A 22531-nucleotide genomic window follows, 5' to 3' on the forward strand; every position below is an offset into this window, starting at 1 on the left:
AGCCCGGAAAGAGTGTCCATGGGGCGAGGGGCGGGGACAGAGGGGCCAGCTGTCTGCCAGCAGATGAGCCGCCGTGGCACCAACAGATTTACGACCGGCCTCGTCCGCACTGGCCCAGCATGTCCGGTGGGAGGCCCCTCCTGGGGGGCAGCAGGTGTCCCGGGGGGCGGGGGTGGAAGCCCGGCTTCCAGCAGGTGCAGACCCCCTCCCTGCCCCCTGGGGAGAGAGCGCCCACGTGGAGGGAAGGGCGTGGGGAGCCGGGCGCACCTGGCCTTTGGGCGTCAGTGGCCTGAGCTCTTCCCAAGTTTTAGCGGCTCGGGTTGGGGTGCCCCATGTCGCCCACTTTCACCCTCGGGGGGCCTGGCGACGGTTCTTGGGGCAGGCGCCCGGCTCCTGGGACACAAACTCTGGCTCCACACTCCCCGCCCGCCCCGGCAGGCCTGTGTTTGGCTCTTTGCCTCGTCCTCCTGAGCGTCTCCGCCCGACCCAGCCTCCCTTGTCCTGTCTCTGCTGAGCCTCCCCAGCCCGCGGGGACACGGCTCCTCTCCAGGGTTGGGGGGTCGCAGGCCGGTGCACACGTCCAACAGGCAGCAGACAGGCGGTTCGCTGAGGCCGCTCGGGGCCGCAACGGCGCCTGGGACAGTAAACCTGCAGCGGCTAAGTGTCAGGCCTGGGTTTACACATGACGGCCAGCAGAGCAGCCCGGCCGGGTGGCTCAGTGGTGAGCGTCGAGAGGCAAGGGGCAGTTTTGGGGCCTCCCAGCACCCGCCTTCGGGCTGCCAGACCCTGAGACCTGGAGAAAACGGCCCCGACCCCTGGCCCCTGACCCCAGCTGGATAAAGCTTACGATCACCTGAAGTCAGTGTCCCTCGTTCAGACGTCTGGGGACATCGATGTAAACTTTTCTGTGAATGGGAAACTCTCATCTTCAGGCTAAAAAAAGGAGCCATTTTCTTTTTGGCTTGATTTTTTTCATTAAAAAAAAAACCCACAAAAATGTTTCCCCAAATGTAAACAAGCAAATGGACGAAAGGAAATTTACAGCTGTGGGGCGTGCTGTCCCCCTCGGCCTCCCAGGGGACAGGGGCGGGCGGGAGCCCACGCCCTCAGCCCATCGAGGACGCCCCCCACCCGGCCAGGTCACAGGCGTGTTCCGGTCTCTCCATGGTGGCCACAGCCCCGAGCGGGGTTCCCACCGACATGGAAAACCACAGCGTGGAAGCCTTGTGTCCCGTGATGGGCATTTCCTAGTCGTGCCCCTGGAGGTGGCCTCCAGCAGGTGTGACCCCGCCGACCCGGGAAAGTGCATCGAACAGAACGAGGGTTTCCTGGCGGCCAGGGCTCCGGGCGTGGGGGGGGCTCTGGTATCACGGGGGCTGCCCACGCGGCCGGGGCTGGGGCTCGGGATGGACGGGCCCCGGTCAGAGCCTGTCCTGCATCCTGGGCTCCGCACACACGGCGCCACCGGGCGGGACCCTCTGTCTCAGCCGAGTGTGAGCTCACTGGTGAAGTGGGGGGCCCGGCCGAGGGGCTCGGGCTGAGCATCGACCAGGAACCAGGAGGTCAGGCTCGATTCCGGGTCAGGGCACAGGCCTGGGCCGTGGGTGCCATCCGCAGTGTGGGGCGTGCAGGAGGCAGCCGGTCCATGATTCTCTCTCTCTCGCTCTTTTTAAAATATATTTCATTGGTTTTTTACAGAGAGGAAGGGAGAGGGAGAGAGAGTTAGAAACATCGATGAGAGAGAAACATCGATCAGCTGCCTCCTGCACACCCCCCACTGAGGATTGCCCGCAACCCAGGTCCATGCCCTTGACCGGAATCGAACCTGGGACCCTTCAGTCCGCAGACCGACGCTCTATCCACTGAGCAAACCGGTTTCGGCTCATGATTCTCTCTTATCATGGATGTTTCTGTCTCTCCCTCTCCCTTCCTCTCTGACATCGGTAAACACATATTTTTAAAAACGACTCAAGTCAAACATTCTTGTTCCAGGTCACGTACACGGGGGTCAGTGCCCAGCAGGGATGGTGGGGAAGCGGGCAGAGTGGGCGGGACCATGGGCAGGAGCACCGTGTGCAGAGGGGGAGGGGCGGCGAGGACTGAGAGCAAGTGGCCGGAAGGCCAGTGTTTCCTTGTAGGATGGGGCCAGCGTGCTGGCCAAGTCACCCCCCCTTCCCCCCCCAACCCCCCCCCGCCCCCCGCCTTTGTCTCCAGCTCCACCTCCTGGCTGGGAAGTTGCGAAGCAGGGAGCCCCTGTGGGCGGGACTAGGGGCCCGAAGCTGTGGGATCAGAGGCTGTAGGACGGAAGCTTCTAGAGCAGTGGTTCTCCACCTTCCTAATGCCCGACCCTTTCATACAGCTCCTCATGTTGTGGTGACCCCCAACCATAGAATTATTTTCGTGGCTACTTCATAACTGTAATGTTGCTGCTGTTACGAATCGTCATGTAAATATCTGATAGGCAGGATGTATTTTCATTGTTACAAATTGAACATAATTAAAGCATAGTGATTCATCACAGAAATAATATGTAATTATATATGTGTTTTCCGATGGTCTTAGGCGACCCTGTGAAAGGGTCATTCGACCCCCAGGTTGAGAACCGCTGCTCTAGAGGCTTCAGGTGCAAAACCTGCAGAAAAGTCGATCTAGCTCTTGCACGTTGAAAGCTGTTTCTGTGCGATGGAGGGAACACTGCCTGGGGGTGAGCTGGGCCCCCAGGGGTGGTGACTGAAGGCTGCTGAGGGGGTTCTAACTGCGTGAAGCGACACATAAAATACAAGCCTAAGTGTGCGTCACCCGCTTAACCACGTTTTATTATTTATTTATTTAAATACATGTTATTGATTTCAGAGAGAGGAAGGGAGAGGGAGGGAGAGAGATAGGAACATTAATGATGAGAGAGAATCTTGGATCAGCTGACCCCGGCATGCCCCCTACGGGGAGCGAGCTGGCAACCTGGGCATGTGCCCTGCCTGGGAATCGAACCCGGGACCCTTCAGTCCGCAGGCGGATGCTCTATCTACTGAGCCACACCGGCCAGGGTCATAATAACTTTTTATGTGAAACTTCAGGGGCCTTAATTCCGTTCACAGTGTTGTCGTCACCACCACCTGCTCTGGAACTTTCTCATCTTCCCAGACGGAAACTCTGTCCCGTGAAACCCTCCCTCCCGCCCCCCAGCCCTGCACCCACCATCCTACTTCCTGTCTGGCGGCTGTCAGTCCCCAGAAGAGGAATCGCCCAGTGTGTGTCCTCCTGTGACTGCTGACCTCACTCCGCACAGTGTCCGCAGGGCGTCGTGTGTGGTGAAGTCCCTTCCTGTCTCAGGCTCCCTCTGGGTCCGCGCGTGGCCGGCCCACCCCTGCTCGCCACTCCTCCGTGGGTGGCCCCTGTGTGGCTCCCACACCTGGGCTGTTGTGTGTCTTCCTTTTTAAAATATATTTTTATTGATTCCAGAGAGGAAGGGAGAGGGCGGGAGATGGAAGCATCAATGATGAGGGAGAATCATGGACCGGCTGCCTCCTGCACGCCCCCCACTGGGGATCGAGCCCGCAACCCGGGCCTGTGCCCTGACGGGAATGGAACCGTGACCTCCTGGTTCATAGGTCGACATTCGATCACGGAGCCGCGCTGCCTGCTCACCGCCAGGCCTCTCCCGGGCGTGCGTCCTTTTCATCGCCGTCATGGCGAGCTCGTGGCTGAAGGTGCAATTGAGAAACAATGCTTTCTTTCCTAAAAACTGCGTTAGCTCATGGACCTAAAGCCAGGACAAAGCGAGGGGCGATAAACACAGCATCCCTGAGCGGATTTCTCTCGGGCGGCGGGGGGGGGGGGGGGGGGATACGGGTGGGGGGAGGGCATGCCGCCCGGGGTGAGGGTGGCCGGCGGAGGGGTCCCTGGGTCTGTCCCTGCTCTATGACGGGCACCTCAGCCAGTAGTGCCCGCGTGGCCTGGTGAGGGCAGATGGCGCATCGCGCTGGCCTGGCTGAGGTTCACCTGCTGTGCGTCAGGAAGTGGCCTGCTTTCTCCCTCAGGAGGTAAAAGCCCCCGCCCAGGCTCCCCGCAGGCAGGCAGGGGGAGGAGGGGCTGTGCGGACTCTCCCTCCTCCTGCTCTGCCCCGGCTGAGCCCCCAGGACCCCGCAGGCCGGGTCTGGGGGTCACCCCCACTCCTGCCTGGGCTCTGGACGCACAGGTCACCTCCACGCTGCACACCAGCTGGCCCCGGACCCTTAGCCCCTTCCTCTCCTCCTGTGATCTTGGACTTGCCCGCCCCACCCCCCGCCCCCGGGCTCCTGGCTGCTGGGCCACTTTGGGGTGGAAGGGGAGGCAGCCCCTGTCGCTCAGCCAGGTGGCAGCCAGATCCTGGTGGGGTGGGGGGAGCGAGCCCTGTGTGTCCCAGGGCCTGGGAGGGGGTGGGGGGCAGCCCGTGTCCCCTCAGCCAGGTGGCAGCCCGGGCCTGGTGGGGTGGGGGTGGGGTGCGGTGGGGGTGGGGGGGAGCGAGCCCTGCGTGTCCCGGGCCTGGGGGTGGGGGTGGGGGTGGGGGGGGCAGCCCTGCGTGTCCCGGGCCCGGGAGGGGGTGGGTGGGGGTGGGGGTGCGGTGGGGGGTCGGGGGGGCAGCCCGTGTCCCGGGCCCGGGAGGGGGTGGGTGGGGGTGGGGGGGCAGCCCGTGTCCCGGGCCGGCCGGCAGGAAGCTCGCTCCGAGAGGCGCCCAGGCTTCCTCTTCCTTAATGGCCTGGTCGCCCCCCTCGGTGTCCGCGTGCCAGGCCGCAGCACCCCTCCTGCTGTTTCCTCCAGTGTTTGTGAGCTGGTCCCACTTGGTGACATCCGCAGGGACATCGGGGGACGCGTCCCCCTGGACCGGAGCGGGAGGCCGATGCAGAGGGAGGGGTGTCCTTCCGGCTGGGCCCTCGCCGTCCTCACCTGGGTGAGCGGGGCACACGCACCAGCCGGGACACACTGTTCAGCACAGACTGTGTGGGTGTTTTTTTAAAATATATTTTTATTGATTTCAGAGAGGAAGGGGGGGGCAAGGGGAGAGCGGAGGGGGCAAGGCTGCCGAGACCACGCGCCTGCCTCTGGGTCCCCTCCCGCCAGGTCCCGCAGTCCCCGTGGAGGCGCGGGCACGGGGACACAGTCCCCGCATCACAGGCCCTGGGCGAGGACAGGGCGGGGAGGGTAACCAGGCAGGTCCGCCGGAGGACCGAGGTGGATGGGGGCAACACCTGCAATAGAATTCCCCCCAAAACACCAAGGCTGGCCCGGCCGGTGTGGCCCAGGGGCCGAGCATCGACCTATGAACCAGGAGGTCAGGGTTCGATTCCCTGTCAGGGCACAGGCCCGGTTGTGGGCTCCGTCCCCTGTAGGGGGCGTGCAGGAGGCAGCCGATGAGTGGTTCTCTCTCATCATTGATGTCTCTCTCTCTCTCTCTCTGAAATCAGGACAAATACATTTTAAAAGATAAATATGTGATAGTAACAATGACAGAGAAGTGCCTGGCGCTAGGCACCTTTTCTTCCTTGGAAAGAACAGAAGTCGAAGAGCATCACAGGCCTTCTCTGACGGCGGAGATTTCTTTAAAAGTGTTTTATCGCGATAAAGCACACCCAACGCGGCGTCCGCCCAACCAGTGTGAGTGGCAGTGAGGGCGCGACGGGCACGCACGTGTCCTGAGGAAGCCCCGCCACCAGAGGTGCTGGCCGCCCTCTGCTCTTCACTGCGTTCACCCCAGGCCCCCCCCACTCTGTGCCTGCCCTCCCCCCCCACTCTGTGCCCGCCCTCCCCCCCCACTCCGTGCCCGCCCTCCCCCCCCACTCCGTGCCTGCCCTCTCCCCCACTCCGTGCCTGCCCTCCCCCCCACTCCGTGCCCGCCTCTCCCCCACTCCGTGCCCGCCCTCCCCCCCACTCCATGCCCACCGCCCCCCACTCCGTGCCCAACCCCCCCCCCCGCTCGTGCCCGGCCCCCCCCCTCCGTGCCCGCCCTCCCCCCCCACTCCGTGCCCACCGCCCCCCACTCCGTGCCCACTGCCCCCCCTCCGTGCCCAACCCCCCCCCCGCTCGTGCCCGGCCCCACGCGATGGGTATCCACTCCTGTCCGTTTTCCAGGCACCACGACCTGACTGAGCTCCAAACGCTTTGCGAAGTCAGCGGCCCCCACCAGCTTTGCTGGGGACACGGGGGCACACAGAGGGGCCGGGAGGTCTCTGAGCCTCGCCTGCCCCAGCGCTGTGCCCGCTGCCCCGCCCGTGCCCCCTTCACTGCTCAGCACGGGCGCACGCCAGCTCCATTCCCAGTTCCCCAGATGCCCATCTTCCTAACTGCCAGCGTGCCCGCCCAGCCAGGGCAGCTCCCGCAGACGCCAGCCTCGGGGGTTGGGCTGTGGGAGGGGAACTCGGGCCGTGGCTGCGGACTGTGGACTGTGGACCTGTGGTCGCAGGCCCCGGGGGCCTTTAAACCCGGACACGGTGAGGCAGTGGGCCCTGACAGCCACCCCACCTGTGGGAGTGAGCCCGGTGGGTCAGAGCCTGGCACACAGGTCGTGGGGGACGTCAGCCGGCAACAAGGGGGGGGGGGGGGGGCTGAACCCCACCAGACGGGGCCTTCCCTGACCCGGGGAGGGCGGAGGCCTAGGCTGGGCATTTGAGCAGGTGAGGCAGTGGGTGTAGAGGACGCGGAGGAGGGTGAAGCAAGGGCGCTGTCCTCTGGGGTTGGGTGAAGCTCACGTCCCGAGCTCGGACCTCCGTCGGCCTGTGTCCCCCTGGTCGCTGGCCCGGCTGCAGCTGGGTGTGGAGGAGGCGGGAGCCGGTCAGAGACAGGAGGGCAGCCAGGCTTCCCTCTGACCCCGCGTCCCCGCCCTGGGTGGCCCTCAGAGGGCGGGCTGGCCGCAGGGTGTCCCTGGGTCAGGCTGAGTTCTCTCCTAGGCCTGGAGGCTCTGCTCCGTGGGTGGCAGCTGGCACCGCCCAGCTGAGCGGAAGGAGGCCTGCAGGCCGTCTGTCCTTCCCTCCCGCCCCCGCCCCCGGCCGCAGAGATGGGCAGTGTGGTCCTGGAGGGACATCGTCCCTCGAGCCCTCAGCCTCCGGGAGGACGGGAGAGGCCGCCTGCGGATTCTCGCTAAAGACAGCACGTTTCCCCAGCACTTTCCTGGGCACGACCTTGGGTATTTTCCTTGGCTGGGCACCAACACAGGCTCAGCTCCCCTGGAGGGGGAGGGAGTGACGCTGTTAGCAATTCTCAGAGAAAAGAGGGGGGGCCTCAAGCAAAACCCCAGGGCAAGGCCTCTGAGAGGTAGGCCTGGTCCAGGCCCCGCCATGCCTCCTGGTCCCCATGCTTGTCCCCCTTCCCCCCAGGCCTCCTCCCCACCCCCCTGCCCTCCAGGCCTCCTCCATGGCCCCCCAAACCCCCAGGCCTCCTCCCTGGCCCCCCAAACCCCCAGGCCTCCTCCCTGGCCCCCAGGCCTCCTCCCTGGCCCCCCAACCCCCCAGGCCTCTTCCCTGGCCCCCCAGGCCTCCTCCCTGGCCCCCCTGGCCCCCAGGGCTCCTCCCTGGCCCCCAGGCCTCCTCCCCGGCCCCCAGGCCTCCTCCCTGGCCCCCAGGCCTCCTCCCCGTCCCCCAGGCCTCCTCCCTGGCCCCCAGGCCTCCTCCCTGGCCCCCCAACCCCCCAGGCCTCCTCCCCGTCCCCCAGGCCTCTTCCCTGGCCCCCCAGGCCTCCTCCCTGGCCCCCCTGGCCCCCAGGGCTCCTCCCTGGCCCCCAGGCCTCCTCCCCGGCCCCCAGGCCTCCTCCCTGGCCCCCCAACCCCCCAGGCCTCCTCCCCAGCCCTCTGTGGGGCCCCAGCCGCCAGCCGATTGGTTGGTTAGGTTTGTTTATATGCTTATTTCAAAGGGCCCATCTGAGCCGCTGGGGTGATCCAGGGCCTCTCTGTTTGCTCGTTTCTCTAATGGCCTTTATTTTCTTAGAGTTTAGGCTCACAGCAACACGGAGAGGAAGGAGCAGAGGCTTCCCACGTCCACAGCCGCCATCACAGGCCACACGGAGCAGTTTCCCTCCCCACACCCTCCGGGCTCCACGAGCTCGCCCCTCCCCCCATGGCCACCCCTGCCTGTCCCTGTCCCGTCCCCAAGGTCTGTCTGTCCCAGGACGTCACGCGGGGTGTGGCCTTTTCGGATTGGCCTCTGTCCCTTGGTCACAGGCATTCGGGTTCCTCGCGGCGAGAACTACCTTCCTGAGCCGAATGGCGTCCCGGGGCCGGGCGGCAGCACCCCCTGCTGAAGGGGGTCTGGTTGTTGCAAGTTCTGTCATCAGGGGGAAGCTGCTACAAACATCCAGGGGCAGGGGTTTAGTTTTTTTTTTTTTAATATATTTTTATTGACTTCAGAGAGGGAGGGGGAGGGGGAGGGAGAGGGAGAGAAACATCAATGATGAGAGAGAACCCCTGCACGCCCCCCACTGGGGATGGAGCCCACAACCGGGGCACATGCCCTGACCGGGAATCGAGCCCTGACCTCCTGGTTCCTAGGTCGACGCTCAGCCCCTGGGCCACACCGGCGGGGCCATGTGCAGGTTTTTGTGTGGACACGGCCTTTCCACTCCTTGGAATAAATACTGATGCTGGGTTGCTGGGTTGCAGGGTAAGGGTAGGTTTAACTTGTCAGAGTCGGCCCTGCTGTCTCCCAAGGTGGCTGCGCCCCCCCTGGTGGTGAGTGGGGCTCCCGCTGTCCCCCATCCTCGCCAGCGCTGGGTGCTGCCATGTTCCCGGTTCGGGGGGTCCTGACAGGTGTGCGGTGCTACCGCGGCTGCTTGGTTTGCGTTTCCCCGAGGGCACAGGATGCACAGTGTCTTCTCACAAGTCTTTGCCTCGAAGGCATCTCCTTCCCCTGCGAGGACAGCCTCCCTGCAGCACCCAGACCTGGCCTCACCCCCAGCCCCAGCCCTCAGCTTCCTGAGGGGCTCCTGTCTGCTCCCCCCTGGGTCGGAGGTTGGCCTGAGGAGCCTGGCACAGCAGGGGACGAGCCGTCTGCTGTGGGATCACCGCCCTCCCCGAGCCCTGAGCTCCTCGTCTGTGAAATGGGAGAAAGGATAGGGCCTCCTTTCGAGAGGGTTCCCGAGTAGCAAATGTGCCAGCACACCCTGTACGCACCATGTGCTGGAATATGCCGCACAGTCCGGCACGTGGGGCACTCGCGGAGGAGATGAGCTGTGGTGATGATTATTGGTGATGGATGACTCCATGTGCGGCGTGGGGGAAGGCCCGACCCCGTGACCCAGAGAAGAGCTGGGCCCGGACAGGGCCCCTGAGAGGTGCTGCCCACGCACCAGGGCGCCTCCTTGCTTTCTTTGGGAGGAGTGTTTTTTTCTGAAATGGGTGCCTGGGAGTTTGGGAGCGAAACGTGGAAAAGGAAAGTGAAAAGAAACGGACCCCACCACGGTGGCCGCCGATACACTCCACCTCCCACCGCGAGCGTCTGGCTGGAAAAACACAGTCACCGTGAAGAAGTAAATGTAGACGCAGAGAAGCGACCACACGTTGGGCCCTCACCCAGGAGTCACGCTGGTCCGCGGCGCAGGGGTCAACGTGGAAGCCGCGGTCCCGGGCCCCGGCCCCGGCCCGGCCTCCTTCCTCACCCGCTCACGCAGACAATGACCGGCCCTGGACCGGGCCCAGCGAGACCTTGTTTAGCGCGCTTCCTGCCCACTTCACCGGCACAAACAGCTATTCTGGGTTTGGGCTGCTCTCCAAGTTGGGTTACATGACGGTAAACAAGTTGTTTTGGGTGAGTGAAGTTTTAACCGGGCACTTCGCAAAACACTTTAAAAAAGATGATTTGGAGAAACGATTAAGTGGAGCAGCAGACGCGCATGGGGCTGTGGAAACGTTCTCTGCCGCTGTTTACGCTTGGCACCGGGGAGCCCTGGACCGTTTCCGACCAATCAATGTTTCCCAGGGACCCGGGGCTTTCTTCTGGAGGCGAGCGGTCATTGCCCATCTTTTTTTGAGGATAAAAATGGAAAGTGAAACGTTCAAGGAGTCAGTTAGCTGCTTGACTCTGCTGAGACGTTCAGCAGGATGTGCCCGGCTGCCCGGCTAAGGGAGGCACAGACGCTGAAGAAGTGAATTCGCCCGAGGGACAGGCGCAAGGATGGCTCCCATGTCCCCCGTAAATCTGCCGGTGCGCCCGGCTCTCCGGCTCCAACACAATTCTCACGAGAACGCAGTGTTCTCCACACAGCCCCGCGCTCCCCGTGGGAACCGGCGGGCTCGCCAGGGCACACGGGGTCACGCTGTGGTTTATTTATTAAAATTTTCTCAGTAAATGCATCACGGTCCACTGACTGTGGGCAGGCCTCCCGAGAACGAAGGAAAACACGGAGAGGCACGCCAGAAGCCTGAACCAGAAAAATAACTGTCACCTTTTCTTGCTTTTTTTTAGGAGAAAGTTCTATGCCAGCTGCTCCCGACAGACTTCAGCCAGGGCAGTCGGCTATTTGCCGGGAAAATGCAGGACGTACCATACGCCCTGCCAGGCCTTTGGTGCGTCCCGCGGTCCGGCCACGTGGGTGCGCATGTGGGTGACCCAGAGCCGCCACCTGAGCACCCTGCCTCCCCCCCAGGCTGATGCTGAAGAGGGTGAGGATGGAGCCTCCAATGGGAGGCTGGGCCGCCTGGCTGATGAGGGGCGAGAGCGCCACCTGCTGGCGCCCGGGCAGGGAGCCCCGGCTTTGATACGGATGCGGCAGGGCTGGGGGAGATCGCGTTGGCCTCAGTCTGAAAGCACAAAGCCTGCCTCCAGGCACCCGCCAGAGCGAGAGCGTCCACCCTGAGAGCAGCACGGCCGTGGCCCCCGATGCGTTGCTGTCAGGGCGACGTGGGTCTCTTCCCCGAACCCGCTGTTCGAAGCTGGGAGTTGTGGATGAAGTGGGAGAAGAAGGAACAGGCCATGCACTTCAAACCCAAGTCGAAGGGAAGCCGGTGAAGCTCTGGGCTGCGGTTGTTGGAAATAAAGGCCAGAATCCCGAGGCTGCTGTACCGCCCCCTCCCCCCCCCCCCCCCCCCCCCGCCCCAGTTCAGCCTGGACTTCGTCCTCCGGGCTCCCTGGTTCAGTTCAATCCCCCGCTTCCTGGCAAAAGTATCGACCCCTAAATTCCTTTTATTTTGAATATGTTTTCATTGATTTTTAGAGAGAAAGAGGAAGAGGGAGGGAGGGAGAGAGAGAAACAGTGATGAGAGAGAATCATTGTTCGGCTGCCTCCTGCACCCCTCACTGGGAATCAAGCCCACAACCCGGCCATGTGCTCTGACCGGGAATCGAACCCGGGACCTGCTGGCTCATAGGTCGAGGCTGAACCCCTGAGCCACGCCAGCGGGGCTGAAACGCTCCATCTTTTAACATAAGTTAGAGACAAACCATCGCCAGCACGTGCGGTCGCCGTGACAACCTGCCTTATCCTGGCCACAGTGTTGGCGCTGTGTTCTCTTAGCTGCAGCTGAGTGGGCACCCGAAGAACAAAAGCCATGTTGCTCATTCTGCTTCCCCTTCCCCCGCCCCCCCATCCGCCCCCCGTGGGCTGGAAACCTGCCCACAGCGAACTCCAGCCAGAAGGATCGTGTTCCACGAGTTCAGACCCATTTATAATGGAAACCCTGACAGGCCAGGCGGTGATCGCCCTCCTGCCACAGGCATGATTCTCTGGCTGGTCATGGGTTTTTCCGTCGTCGTTTTCCACGGGGCCTCCTCCTGAGAGGTCATTTAAGCCTGCGTTGCAGCGTTGCCTGCCCGGGGCCTTCGAGCTGAGGGTCTGTGACTTTGGCGGCCAGGACCCGCGGGAACATCCGTCAGACTGACTTCTGACAGCCCGGTGGGTGGGGTGGGGCCGGCTCCGGAGCCCCCCCGCGGTCTCCCAGGTTTGTAACCACGACAGCATCCCCTCTGCTCGCTGGCTCGGCGGCTGCGTGAGGGAGGGAGTGAGTGCCGCTCACAGGTCTCGGGCGACAGCCACCCTGTGGGGCCTGGGGCCCTGGTTGGGGCCCTGGCTCCTCACGTCCAGCATCTCTCCCGGCGCTGGGGACACGGCTGTCGCCGCTCGAGATGCTGTGGGAAGTTGAATCCAGGAGATTCTGTGATTTTTTATGGAGACTGTTGCAGATGTCCCCCCTTTCCCTCCAGCCCTCCCTCTCCCCCCCCCCGCCCCCCCACATTGCTGTCTGTGTCCGTGGGCCATGCGTATGTGCATGTATGTTCTCTGGTACCCCCCCCCCCCATGCATCTTCCCTGCATCCATACCGCTGGGCCTCTTGTTCGTCAGCGTATTTGGTTCATTAGATTCCACACCTGAGTGAGATCGTGCGCTATTTGTCTCTCTATTTTGAAGACAGCAACCGACTAAGGCTCAAAGGAGAATCTTCGCTTGGCGCCAAAAGACCTCGTGTCCTCACATTCAGTGGAGACGGGACCCGGGACGTGGGAGGAATGCGACATCCTCCCGCCTGGCCCCGCGCGGCAGGCTCCGCGGCCCCTGGACTTGGGCAGCCTGAGCAGACAGGCATGTGTGGCCTTGGTGCCCCCAGAGGCTGCTGCCCAGGGTCCCCTCCAAGCCTGTTCCCCTGGCCCCGGGCGGCTCTGTCGACGCCCCTCTCTGCTCTGCCAGCAGAGGAGGGGGTGCAGGCAAGAAGGGACCAGGAGGCTGACTCAGGGAGTTGGGGTCCCCCTCCGGCCCCCACGTGGCGTCCTGCTTGAGGGGCTCCCTGTCTGGACCTCCCCTCAGGCCGGTGCTGCTAGGAGGTGCCACCCTGAGGCCAGGCCTCGCCAGGGAGGTGCCCTGGCTGTGGGGACACGGGCGGGGCCCAAGCCCAGCCCCTGCGGTTGGAACTGCAGATCCCCAGCAGGGGAAGGGCCCCGGGTGGTCAGGGCCCTCAGAGCCCCTTCCCTGCGTCCTGTGTAGCCGGAGGGAGGAGCTGGGAGGGAGGAACCTCAATCAAACCCAGAAACGCAGCCGGGCGGGCGCGACGCAGACACAGGCAAATGCCCGGGAACAGCTGCCGGGAGCGACATGCGTGGTGAAGTCGAGGGACAGCCGCTGACGGGGCGGGAGGCAGAAGAGGCCATTTACTTCTTTGCCTTTGTTGATTTTGGAGACAGAGCGGGGGAGGAGCCGCGATCTGCTGCTCTGCTGGTCTATGCGTCACTGTGCCTCTTGTGTGCCCGGAGCAGGGGTGGACCTGCAGGCTTGTGGTGTGGGGACGACGCTCTAACCCACTGAGCCACCCGGCCACGGCCCGAGGAGCCATTTAGAAGCCCAGGCTGGTCTACAGGCCCCTTCACAGCAAGACCCTGCCTTGGTCTCTCTCCGTTTAGCGCCTGCTGAGGACTCTGCACCTGCTTCTGAAATGAGGGGATGGCTGCTGGCCCTGGCCTGTTCGAGGGCTGGCAGGTGCGACAAGAGCCAGCAGCCCCCATCGCCCCCTCTCCACCCCCCTTGCATTGGGGCGGCCCTGCATTGGGGGACACAAAAGGGTCCCCAGCCCCCAGCCCCTCCCCCGTGTGTGTGTGTGTGTGTGTGTGTGTGTGTGTGTGTGGACTGTCTTCCACTTGGCGGGTCCTGATGGGACGTCCTCAAGGAAGGACTTGCAGAAACGAGGGAAACTGGATTGTCCCTGGACTCCATGGTGCAGCCCTCACCCCTGATGTGATGGTGTTTGGAGGGGGCTCTGGGAAGTGGTTCGATTTAGCTGAGGTCACGAGTGTGGCTCTCAGGGGGGGATTAGTGCCCTTATAAGGTGAGACCCCAGGCCTGGCCGCTGTGGCTCAGCTGATAGGAGCTTCATCTTGTGCAGCAAAGGGTTATGGGTCTGATTCCCAGTCAGGGCACATATCTGGGTTGCAGGTTCGGTCCCCAGTTGGGACACGTACAGGAGGCAACCAATCGACGTTTCTCTCTCTCCCTTCCTCTCTCTCAAATCAGTGAGCATATCCTCGGGTGAGAACCGAGGAAAATGAGAGACATCAGAGAGCTCCGTTCCTGTCTCCACCCCATGAGGACACAGGAGAAGGGGGCCTCTGCGGGCCAGAAAGGAGCCCCCAGGAGCCGAACCTCTGGGACCTCGATCCTGGCCTCCAGCCGCAGGGCCGTGAGAAACAAGCGCCGCTGTTTCACCCCCATCTGTGGTCTTTGGTGACAGCACCCACATTCATGATGAAAGCTTTGCGCCAGGCCCTGTACGGGGCTCAGCTTGATTTTCAAACCTGGTGTAAATACCACAGCTTTTTACATGATGCTGAGTGAGATGAGCCAGTCAGAGAAGACAAGTGTCACAGGATCTCACTCATGTGGGGAATCCAGGTGACAAATTAAAACGGACGAACAAACTAGATCCAGAGACTTGGAAGCAGGGAACAGAGTGCGGAATCTCAGAGGGAAGGCGGGAAGGGTGACCTTTAAGCCATGGTCACAGACAATAGGGCGGTGAAGGCCTGGGGTGGGGGCGGGCTGGGAGGGGTCAATAGGGGAAAAAGGGGGCATCTGTAATACTTTCAACAATAAAGATAGAAAAAAAGATTTGCAGCCCTTCACTCGCCTTTGAGGGGGCTCATTCACGTTTAGGAAGAGGGCACCAGAGGGCAAAGAGCTGTGGGGTACCAGCCTGGGCTGGGGGCACGGGGGCACGGGAGGGGGGGAGTCGAGGAAGGCCCCCACGAGGTGGTGGTGGAGTTGAGCTTTGGAGGACGAAAGGGGGCGTAGGGTCTGTGGGAATCCGAGTCCGAGAGCCAGCTTCCTGCCTGGGGAGGAGGGTGGGAGGAACCACTATCCCACACAGCTCAGTGTGACTCGCTCAGGATGGATTTTGTTCTGTCGGCAAACCCTCCTTCCTTCCCATCGGCCTGTTGTGCAAAGGCTCCTAGCCAACGCTGTCAACTGGCTATGTGGTTGGCAACACAACACAACACAACACACAACACAATTAGCTGGTGATATGCATTTGCACCTGCTCGTAGCCTGTGTGAGCTGGGCACGTTACTCTGCACAGCCCCGTGGGGGCCTGGGTATGGTCCCTGAACACAGAGGGGTTTGGAAAAGGTCAAAAGGGTCCCCAGCCCCCAGCCCCTCCCCCGTGTGTGTGTGTGTGTGTGTGTGGACTGTCTTCCACTCGGCGGGTCCTGATGGGACGTCCTCAAGGAAGGACTTGCAGAAACGAGGGAAACACTGACCCACACTCCAGGGAAGAGCTAGGAAGACAGGGAGCAGGAAGGGAGGGGGGCCTTAACTCCTTGTTGAATGAGCTTACATCACGGTATCTCCCGTCATGGAGCGAGAGCCACGCGGGGAGATGAAGGGAAGGTGCAGAGGCCGCAGGAGCAGCCTGGCGGGGACCTGCTGTCTGGCCACGGGAGGCGGCCGTGCGTGGAGCTGAAGAGTGGCCTCGGGGGAGTCTCCGAGTGACAGCTGCCTCTTCGGGTGGTTGATGATCAGCGTACCTTTCTCATCCTCTTCCAGGAAGGGCGATGGTCTCACCTCGATCCTCATAAAGGAATGCAGTTTGGACACTTTTTCAGCCGGCCGGCGTGGCTCAGGGTTGAGTGTCAACCTATGAACCAGGAGGTCACGGGTTGATTCCCGGTCAGGACTCAATGCCCAGTACGGGGTGTGCAGGAGGCAGCCAACTGATGTTCCTCTCCCTTTATCCCTCCCCCTTCCTCTCTCTCTAAAAATCAATAAAAACATATTTAAAACGAAAGGATACTTTCTTATAAGGAGCAAAGCATAATCGCTCTGCCAGGAGCAGCGAACTGTCACAAGAACCCAGAAGAAACCAGGACTCTGTGTCACCTGGGGCTTCCTAGAAGACGCAGGGACCTGCAGTTCGCAGCAGGGAGCAGGCCGCCTGGAGGGAGCTTCCTCCCCCAGTGCTGCCTTAGTGTCTCGCGGCGCCCACAGCGGACTTGAAACACGCTGCCTGGCTCCCTCGTTTTTCAGCGGGGCCGAGGGGGACGGTGCTCCCAAGATGCAGGTGTCAGAAGGGGATCTCTCCTCTCCTGACACCCAGGGACCAGCTTGATTTTCCCGCCTGCGGGCTCCTCCGACCGTGACTGTGGTCGCAGGGAGAAGCTGGTCTCGGTCGGCAGTGGGGCAAGGACTCAGACTTGGGGCTGGATGTGAGGCAGGGTTGAACGGCAGGCCAAGGGCTCACCTCCGACAACAACATCCGTGGGCCGGGTGTGGCAGGACAATCCAGGCCCCTCACGGGCTCCTGCTGCTCCCCACACGCCAAGCTCCCCGAGGTCTGCCAGGGAGGACTGGCTGGGGAGGGATCGACTAGTGGGCCTGTGCCTGGGATCGGGGTGATGTTGGCCACCGTGACAGGAAGGGGCTCCGTGGCCGACTGAGGGGAGACAGGCACGGGGCTGCCTTTTCCAGGGCCTGCGGAGCTGCCCGCCCACCTTCTGGGTATGAGGAGGTGGCCCCTTCTGCCCAGGCACTGAAGTCCCTCTGCTCCCCTCGGCTGCTCACCTGCCCTCTTCCTTGCACCCTGCACACAGCCCCGCCCCGCCCTGGCGGATGGCTTCTGGGCTTTGTCATTGTTGTCACTGTTGAAAGAGACGTAGCTCGAGGTTTCCAAGGGGTCCCCTCGACACTCAGCACCTTCCTCTGAGGATAGGGGCTCCTGGGCTGGCTCAAGCCCCACCCAGGGGAGCAAAAGCAGCGGCTGGTCTCCTCCCAAGGCCGCGTGGATCTTGGACATGTGCCCCGTTTCCAGGGCAAGCTTCACCAGCAGCCAGTGGGGGTGACTGAGGTAGGAGCCCCCTCCCCAGCCACCTGGCTTTCCAGCCCAGGTTCTGGGGGCCCCACTGCAGGCCGGGGGGTCTCCCAGGCTTGTTAGCTCAGGACCATCCCCGGGGCATGTGCCTGAGCTCTCGGGTCTCTCCTGCTCGAGTGGGGGCCTGGGGAGAAGGCTCTTCCTCCGCTGTGTGCCCCCCACAGTGCCAGAGGCCTGCCCACGGCATTCTTCCAGATGCCTGTGGGCTTGGGGCCAGCGAGCCCTGCCTGGGGAAGAAGGAGGAAAGGACATGAAGCTATGTTCTCCCAAGTCCGCCTCCCTCTGGGCTCAAGAATTCCGGGGTCTGGAGTTTAGAGTAAAAATCTGTAATTTGGGATCGAAGACAGGACTGTCGTTGGAGCTTCTGGACTGGATACGTGGGGGCAGTTGACGTTGGCTCCAGCTTCCACAGCTGCCAATGTTTCTAAACTTAAAAATGGAACAACAATGTTTAGGTCCTAACTTTTGGATGGTGGCTCAACTGAGTACTCTAGATGTGTGTGTGTGCATGCGTGTGTGTGCATGCGTGTGTGCGTGCATGCGTGTGTGCACGTGTGTGTGTGCATGTTGTGTGGGGGAATGTGTGAGAATGTTTGGTAGGAATGCTAACTTTACCTTCACATACCTGGACCAAATCCTCAGAGCCCAGCTGTCGGCGGGGTGGACGGGTCCCAGGCTGGGTGGGGAGGGAAGGATAATGTCAACAAGCAGAGGTCAGACAGCCATCGAACCCCCGGCCCAGGAGTTCCCGTGGGCAGCACTTCCTTTGTGCACAAACATCTTAATCACGTTGTTGTCGGGTGAAGTGTTTTGATCAGAGTGTTGACGGTGCAGTAACTCCTCTCCCAGCCGGTCCAGCAGCCACCCACGCTGTTTCCAGTTTCCTGCCGGACTGGCCGAGTGCGGGGTTCAGGGCGCTCGTTGTAAACAGCATGAAACCTGAAGTTGCTCGGGGAGCCAGGAGGGGCCAGGAGGGGCCAGGAGGGGCCAGGAGGGGCGGGGGGGGGGAGGGGCAGCCAGACCCCTAAGGCTTCTCTCCCAGAACTGGGCCGGGACGAGGGGTGGGAAGTGGCCCAGCCTCACACAGGGGCCTGGAGGCCGATCCTACATGACAGGGCTGGCTGTGCAGCGGGCACGATCTCACCGCCCTACACCTTGTTCTGAAACCCGACCTCAGCTGCAGAGGGAGACGCTGTCACCCTTTGACAATGAGCACCCAGGGCCAAGGAAGGACGAAGGCCCTGATCACGCAGCCTAATGCAGATTCAGGGGCCCAGTCCCCGAGGCCGCGCCCTCCACGGGGTCTCCGTGGCGGCCCCAGCTGGCATGCAGTAGGCACTCAATAAACGTTTGTCAGGGAGCTTGCGACGAGAGGCAGAGCTGCGGATGTGCCTGTACCATAGTCCACGCCCATTTCCCCGAGGACAAGCCCTGGCCTGTGGGGGCCGGGGTGCGGCAGCTCCCGGGCGAGGGAAGGGCATCAGGGGGCTTTGAGCCCCTCCAGCCGTCTGAGCTGGTGCTGAGCCTGGGCCGGCTCCTGCTCCCCACCCCTTGGCCAACATGCCCAGGAGACAATCTCACTGGATGGAAATGGGTGGGAAGCTGGGCGGCGGCCACCTGTCAGAGGGTGTTGGGCATATGTTTCTGAATCGGAGCGAGCAAAGATGGGGAACAAAGGGGAGGACGTTTTCCCTCCCACCCCCCCGGCCGTGCTCATAGACTCAGCGAGGCCTCCCGAGACCCAGGCAGTCCACCGAGTGCTCAGGCTTCCAGGCCCCGCCCCCCAGGAAGGACTGTTCCACGTGCACCAACCCCCAGGGGCACCCAACCCCCCAGGAGCACCCAACCTCCCAGGTGCACCCAACCCCCAGGTGCACCCAACCTCCCAGGTGCACCCAACCCCCAGGTGCACCCAACCCCCCAGGAGCACCCAACCCCCAGGTGCACCCAACCCCCAGGAGCACCCAACCCCCCCAGGAGTGCCCAACCTCCCAGGTGCACCCAACCCCCAGGTGCACCCTACCCCCCAGGAGCACCCAACCCCCCAGGAGCACCCAACCCCCAGGTGCACCCAACCCCCAGGTGCACCCAACCTCCCAGGTGCACCCAACCCCCAGGTGCTCCCAACCCCCAGGTGCACCCAACCCCCCAGGAGCACCCAACCCCCAGGAGCACCCAAACTCCCAGGAGCACCCAACCCCCAGGTTCACCCAACCCCCCAGGTGCACCCAACCCCCAGGTGCACCCAACCTCCCAGGTGCACCCAACCCCCAGGTGCACCCAACCCCCAGGTGCACCCAACCCCCCAGGAGCACCCAACCCCCAGGTGCACCCAACCCCCCAGGAGCACCCAACCCCCAGGTGCACCCAACCCCCCAGGAGCACCCAACCCCCAGGAGCACCCAACCTCCCAGGAGCACCCAACCCCCAGGAGCACCCAACCCCCAGGTGCACCCAACCCCGAGGTGCTCCCAACCCCCAGGTGCACCCAACCCCCAGGTGCACCCCCCAGGAGCACCCAACCCCCAGGTGCACCCAACCCCCCAGGAGAACCCAACCCCCAGGAGCACCCAACCCCCAGGTGCACCCAACCCCCAGGAGCACCCAACCCCCAGGAGCACCTAACCCCCCAGGAGCACCCAACCCCCAGGTGCACCCAACCCCCCAGGAGCACCCAACCCCCCAGGAGCACCCAACCCCCAGGTGCTCCCAACCCCCAGGTGCTCCCAACCCCCAGGAGCACCCAACCCCAGGAGCACCCAACCCCCAGGTGCACTCCACCCGTGAGCCACAGGAAGGTGCACAGCTGGGCACCTGGTCACCTGGGCACCTGGACAATCTCTTCATATCCTTTTCTCCCTCCCCCTTCCCCATCCCCCGCCTCTCTCTCTTTTTTTTTTTTGAAATGTGTTTTTATTGATTTCAGAGAGGAAGGGAGAGGGAGAGAGATAGAAACATCAATGATGAGAGAGAATCATTGATTGGCTGCCTCCTGCACGCCCCCTACTGGGGATTGGGGATCAAGCCCCTAACCTGGCATGTGCCCCTGACCGGAATCGAACCTGGGACCCTTCAGTCTGCAGACCGGTACTCTGTCCACTGAGCGAACCGGCTAGGGCTCTCTCTCTCTCTCACTGTGAGCCATTGCCAGGTCCGCAAGCGGGCCCTCGGTGCCCCTGCAGGGAGCGGTGGCCAGCAGCAGCGGACGCTGTTCTCCAGGACCAGGACCAGGACCTCGCAAAGGCCGGTCACCGCGGGGTCAGGAGCAGTGGCCTCGCCGTCCTGCAGGCTTCCTTCCGCGTGGGAGGCTTGGTGCCGGTGGGGCTCCGGTGGACCCAGCCCCCCCGCCCCCCCCGCCCCCCCCCCCCCGGAAACAACGGGGCCAGGGCCCGAGGGCTCCCCTGCAGAGGGGCTTGTCCCTGTCTTCAGTGCAGCTCCTGGCAATCTCTGCAGCACCCCGACCCCCGGAAGCGGGCGGACCGGCCCACAGGGCCGGCGTGGCTCCTGCAGGGGGGCGGGCGGGGCTGCGGCGGCCTTTGTCTCCCGCGGTGTGTGTTGCACGCGCTCGTGTCAGCTGTGTGCATGTGTTAGCTCTGCCCGGTCCGTTCCAATGGGCCAGAGTCGCCAGCTTTCAGAACGAACTTCAGAACTTCCTTTCGAAGCAGTTGCCTCCTTGAAGGTAAATATGGTCTGCGGCCACCAGGGGGCAGCAGGGGCGTTGGCGCTCGCAGCAGAACCCAGAGCCTCCGGGTGACCGCGGGTGGCAGCGGGTACAAAAGGCTTTGTCCCTCCCTCGCAGCAGCTTATTGACTTCGCTTTCCAATTTTCAAATATAAACTCACATTTCTTAAAATAATTTAACTAGACATAATTCAAGGGGATGCAGCAAAATGCTGTTCCCTCCCCGCGCGCCTGGCATTCAGCTGAGCGCGGGCGCCGTGGCCAAGCCTTTCGGAGCCTCGCGGGGCTCCGGTTTCTCCCGAGTTGCCTGCAGGGGGGCCGGGCGGCCGCGCTGCCTCTGGCTCCTGCAGGAAGGGGTCCGCGCTCTCAGCTCTCCGGCGGGAGGGCAAGAGCACTGCCAACCGTCTCCCACCTGGGAGAAGCGCCTGGTGACCTGGGGCTGCGGGCAGGGCGACAGGTGGCGGAGCGGCCGGAGAGCCGTGAGGGATGAGGAGCCCTGAGCGGGCCTCTCCGAAGTCCTCCAGGAGCTCACCGGCTCCCCTCTGCTGGCACCTCAAACCCAGCCCCATCTCTAGATGGGCTGGAGGTTCCCCAGGGTCCCACAGGCGAGGATACCTGCACAGGCAGCAGCCTCTCCCGCGGGTGCACGTGCACACATACGTGTGTGTTAGGTGTGTGGCTCTATGTGCGTGTGTAGTGTAAGGTAAGAGGTTTTGCTTCAGCGTGGCGAGGCGATGCCTGTGAACTTGGGGTCTGTAACTCCTAAAGCAGATGCCATACTTTTCCGTATATAGGATGCCCCCAAGATATAAGATGTCCCCCACTTTTCCAACCCCCAAATTAAGAATTCAGTATTTTAAACATAAAACAGAACGCATTTTATTTCGTGATCACCGCAGGTCATGTGTAGGTCCAGGGCTATGATATTATGCGGCATGTCCTTTATCCGGCCTCTGTTGCATCCTGCTCTCTGCTTCATCACTGTTAGTTCCAGACGCATCACTCTCTCCAACTCTGTGGTGTCCCTGCTGTCTTCTGAGTCACTGTCTGTATACGTGAGATCCTCCTCCCCAACTGGTGGCGTGTGCTGAGCTAACTCCATGTTCTCATGGCCAACCCTTCTCCCCTCATGAAATGGCTGCACCATTTGCCTTTCCTGTAAAGTCAACCACGTCCATTTCTCTGGCCAACATCCTTGCCTGACACTGAATAAGCGTGGCTGACACACACAAGCCACCTGGCGCTGCTCCACAGCCCAAGCCTCAAGCCTCTGCTCCACATTTGCCCATTCTGCCAGTTCTCCTCCGAAGGCTGCTTCTTGGCTGGCATCTTCAGGAGCTGTTCCTCCTGTTCTCTCCCCTGTCTGCTCACACCCTCGGGGGAGGAGGTCAGATTGTCGCTCTGCAGCTGTGTCCATGCTCTCTGCACAGCGGATGGCATTCAGTTTGAATTTTGCCGAGTAAGACCATCGCTTACCGGTGTTTATCTTTTTATTGTTTGACCTTTATGGGCTCAGAACGCTCCGGTCCCTGTTGCATCTGCGCACTCTCCACCTCCACCTCCAATTACGGCATCAGCTGACGTCAGTAACAATCAGGCTCATGATTGGAGGAAGCCTGTTTGACAAGGTATGGGCAGCTACACCCTCAGGGCTCCCTCCTCAGCTGACTTCTGTGTATATGATGCTCCTCAATCTTCAGTCTAATGATTTTAGAAAAAAATAGCGTCTTATACACAGAAAAATACGATAATTATTCTGGGACTTTTTCAGCCTCAGCCCTGCGTCAGGGGCCCCTGCCACCCCATAGAGTCCAGCTGCAGGGGGCCTGGCAGACAGAGCCACAGCGGCCCAGGGTCTCCTCTCCCAGCGGCCGCAGTGCTGTGCCCACACGCAGGTGCCGGTCCCCATGCCTACACTGATCAGGGCACAGAATCAAAAGGGCCAGATCACAGGGAGGCCAACACACCCTAACCATCCTCCCTGCTGGGCAGGGCTCCTCATTGCCCCTCAGGCTCTCCCTTGGGCTCCACACTCCTGGTTACCCT

General features: G+C 62.4%; 1 protein-coding gene across 4 annotated transcripts in view; it reads left to right on the forward strand.

Moving 5' to 3' along the window:
- Nucleotides 1–15615, forward strand: part of AGPAT5 (1-acylglycerol-3-phosphate O-acyltransferase 5) — a 58719-nt gene extending 43104 nt beyond the window's left edge. Inside the window, exon 9 of one of the 4 annotated variants that reach the window (XM_036303896.1) lies at nt 10425–10983. In XM_036303896.1, coding sequence (XP_036159789.1) covers nt 10425–10610 — 186 coding nt within the window. In that variant the 3' untranslated portion in view covers nt 10611–10983. Of the gene's footprint in view, nt 1–10424; nt 10988–13953; nt 14439–15483 lie in introns of those variants that run through there. The other 3 variants (XM_036303897.1, XM_036303900.1, XM_036303898.1) reach the window with 3 other exon arrangements.
- Nucleotides 15616–22531: the final 6916 nt, after the last annotated feature.

Source organism: Myotis myotis, unplaced genomic scaffold (genome assembly GCF_014108235.1).
Source record: "Myotis myotis isolate mMyoMyo1 unplaced genomic scaffold, mMyoMyo1.p scaffold_m19_p_39, whole genome shotgun sequence".
Lineage (NCBI taxonomy): Eukaryota > Metazoa > Chordata > Mammalia > Chiroptera > Vespertilionidae > Myotis > Myotis myotis.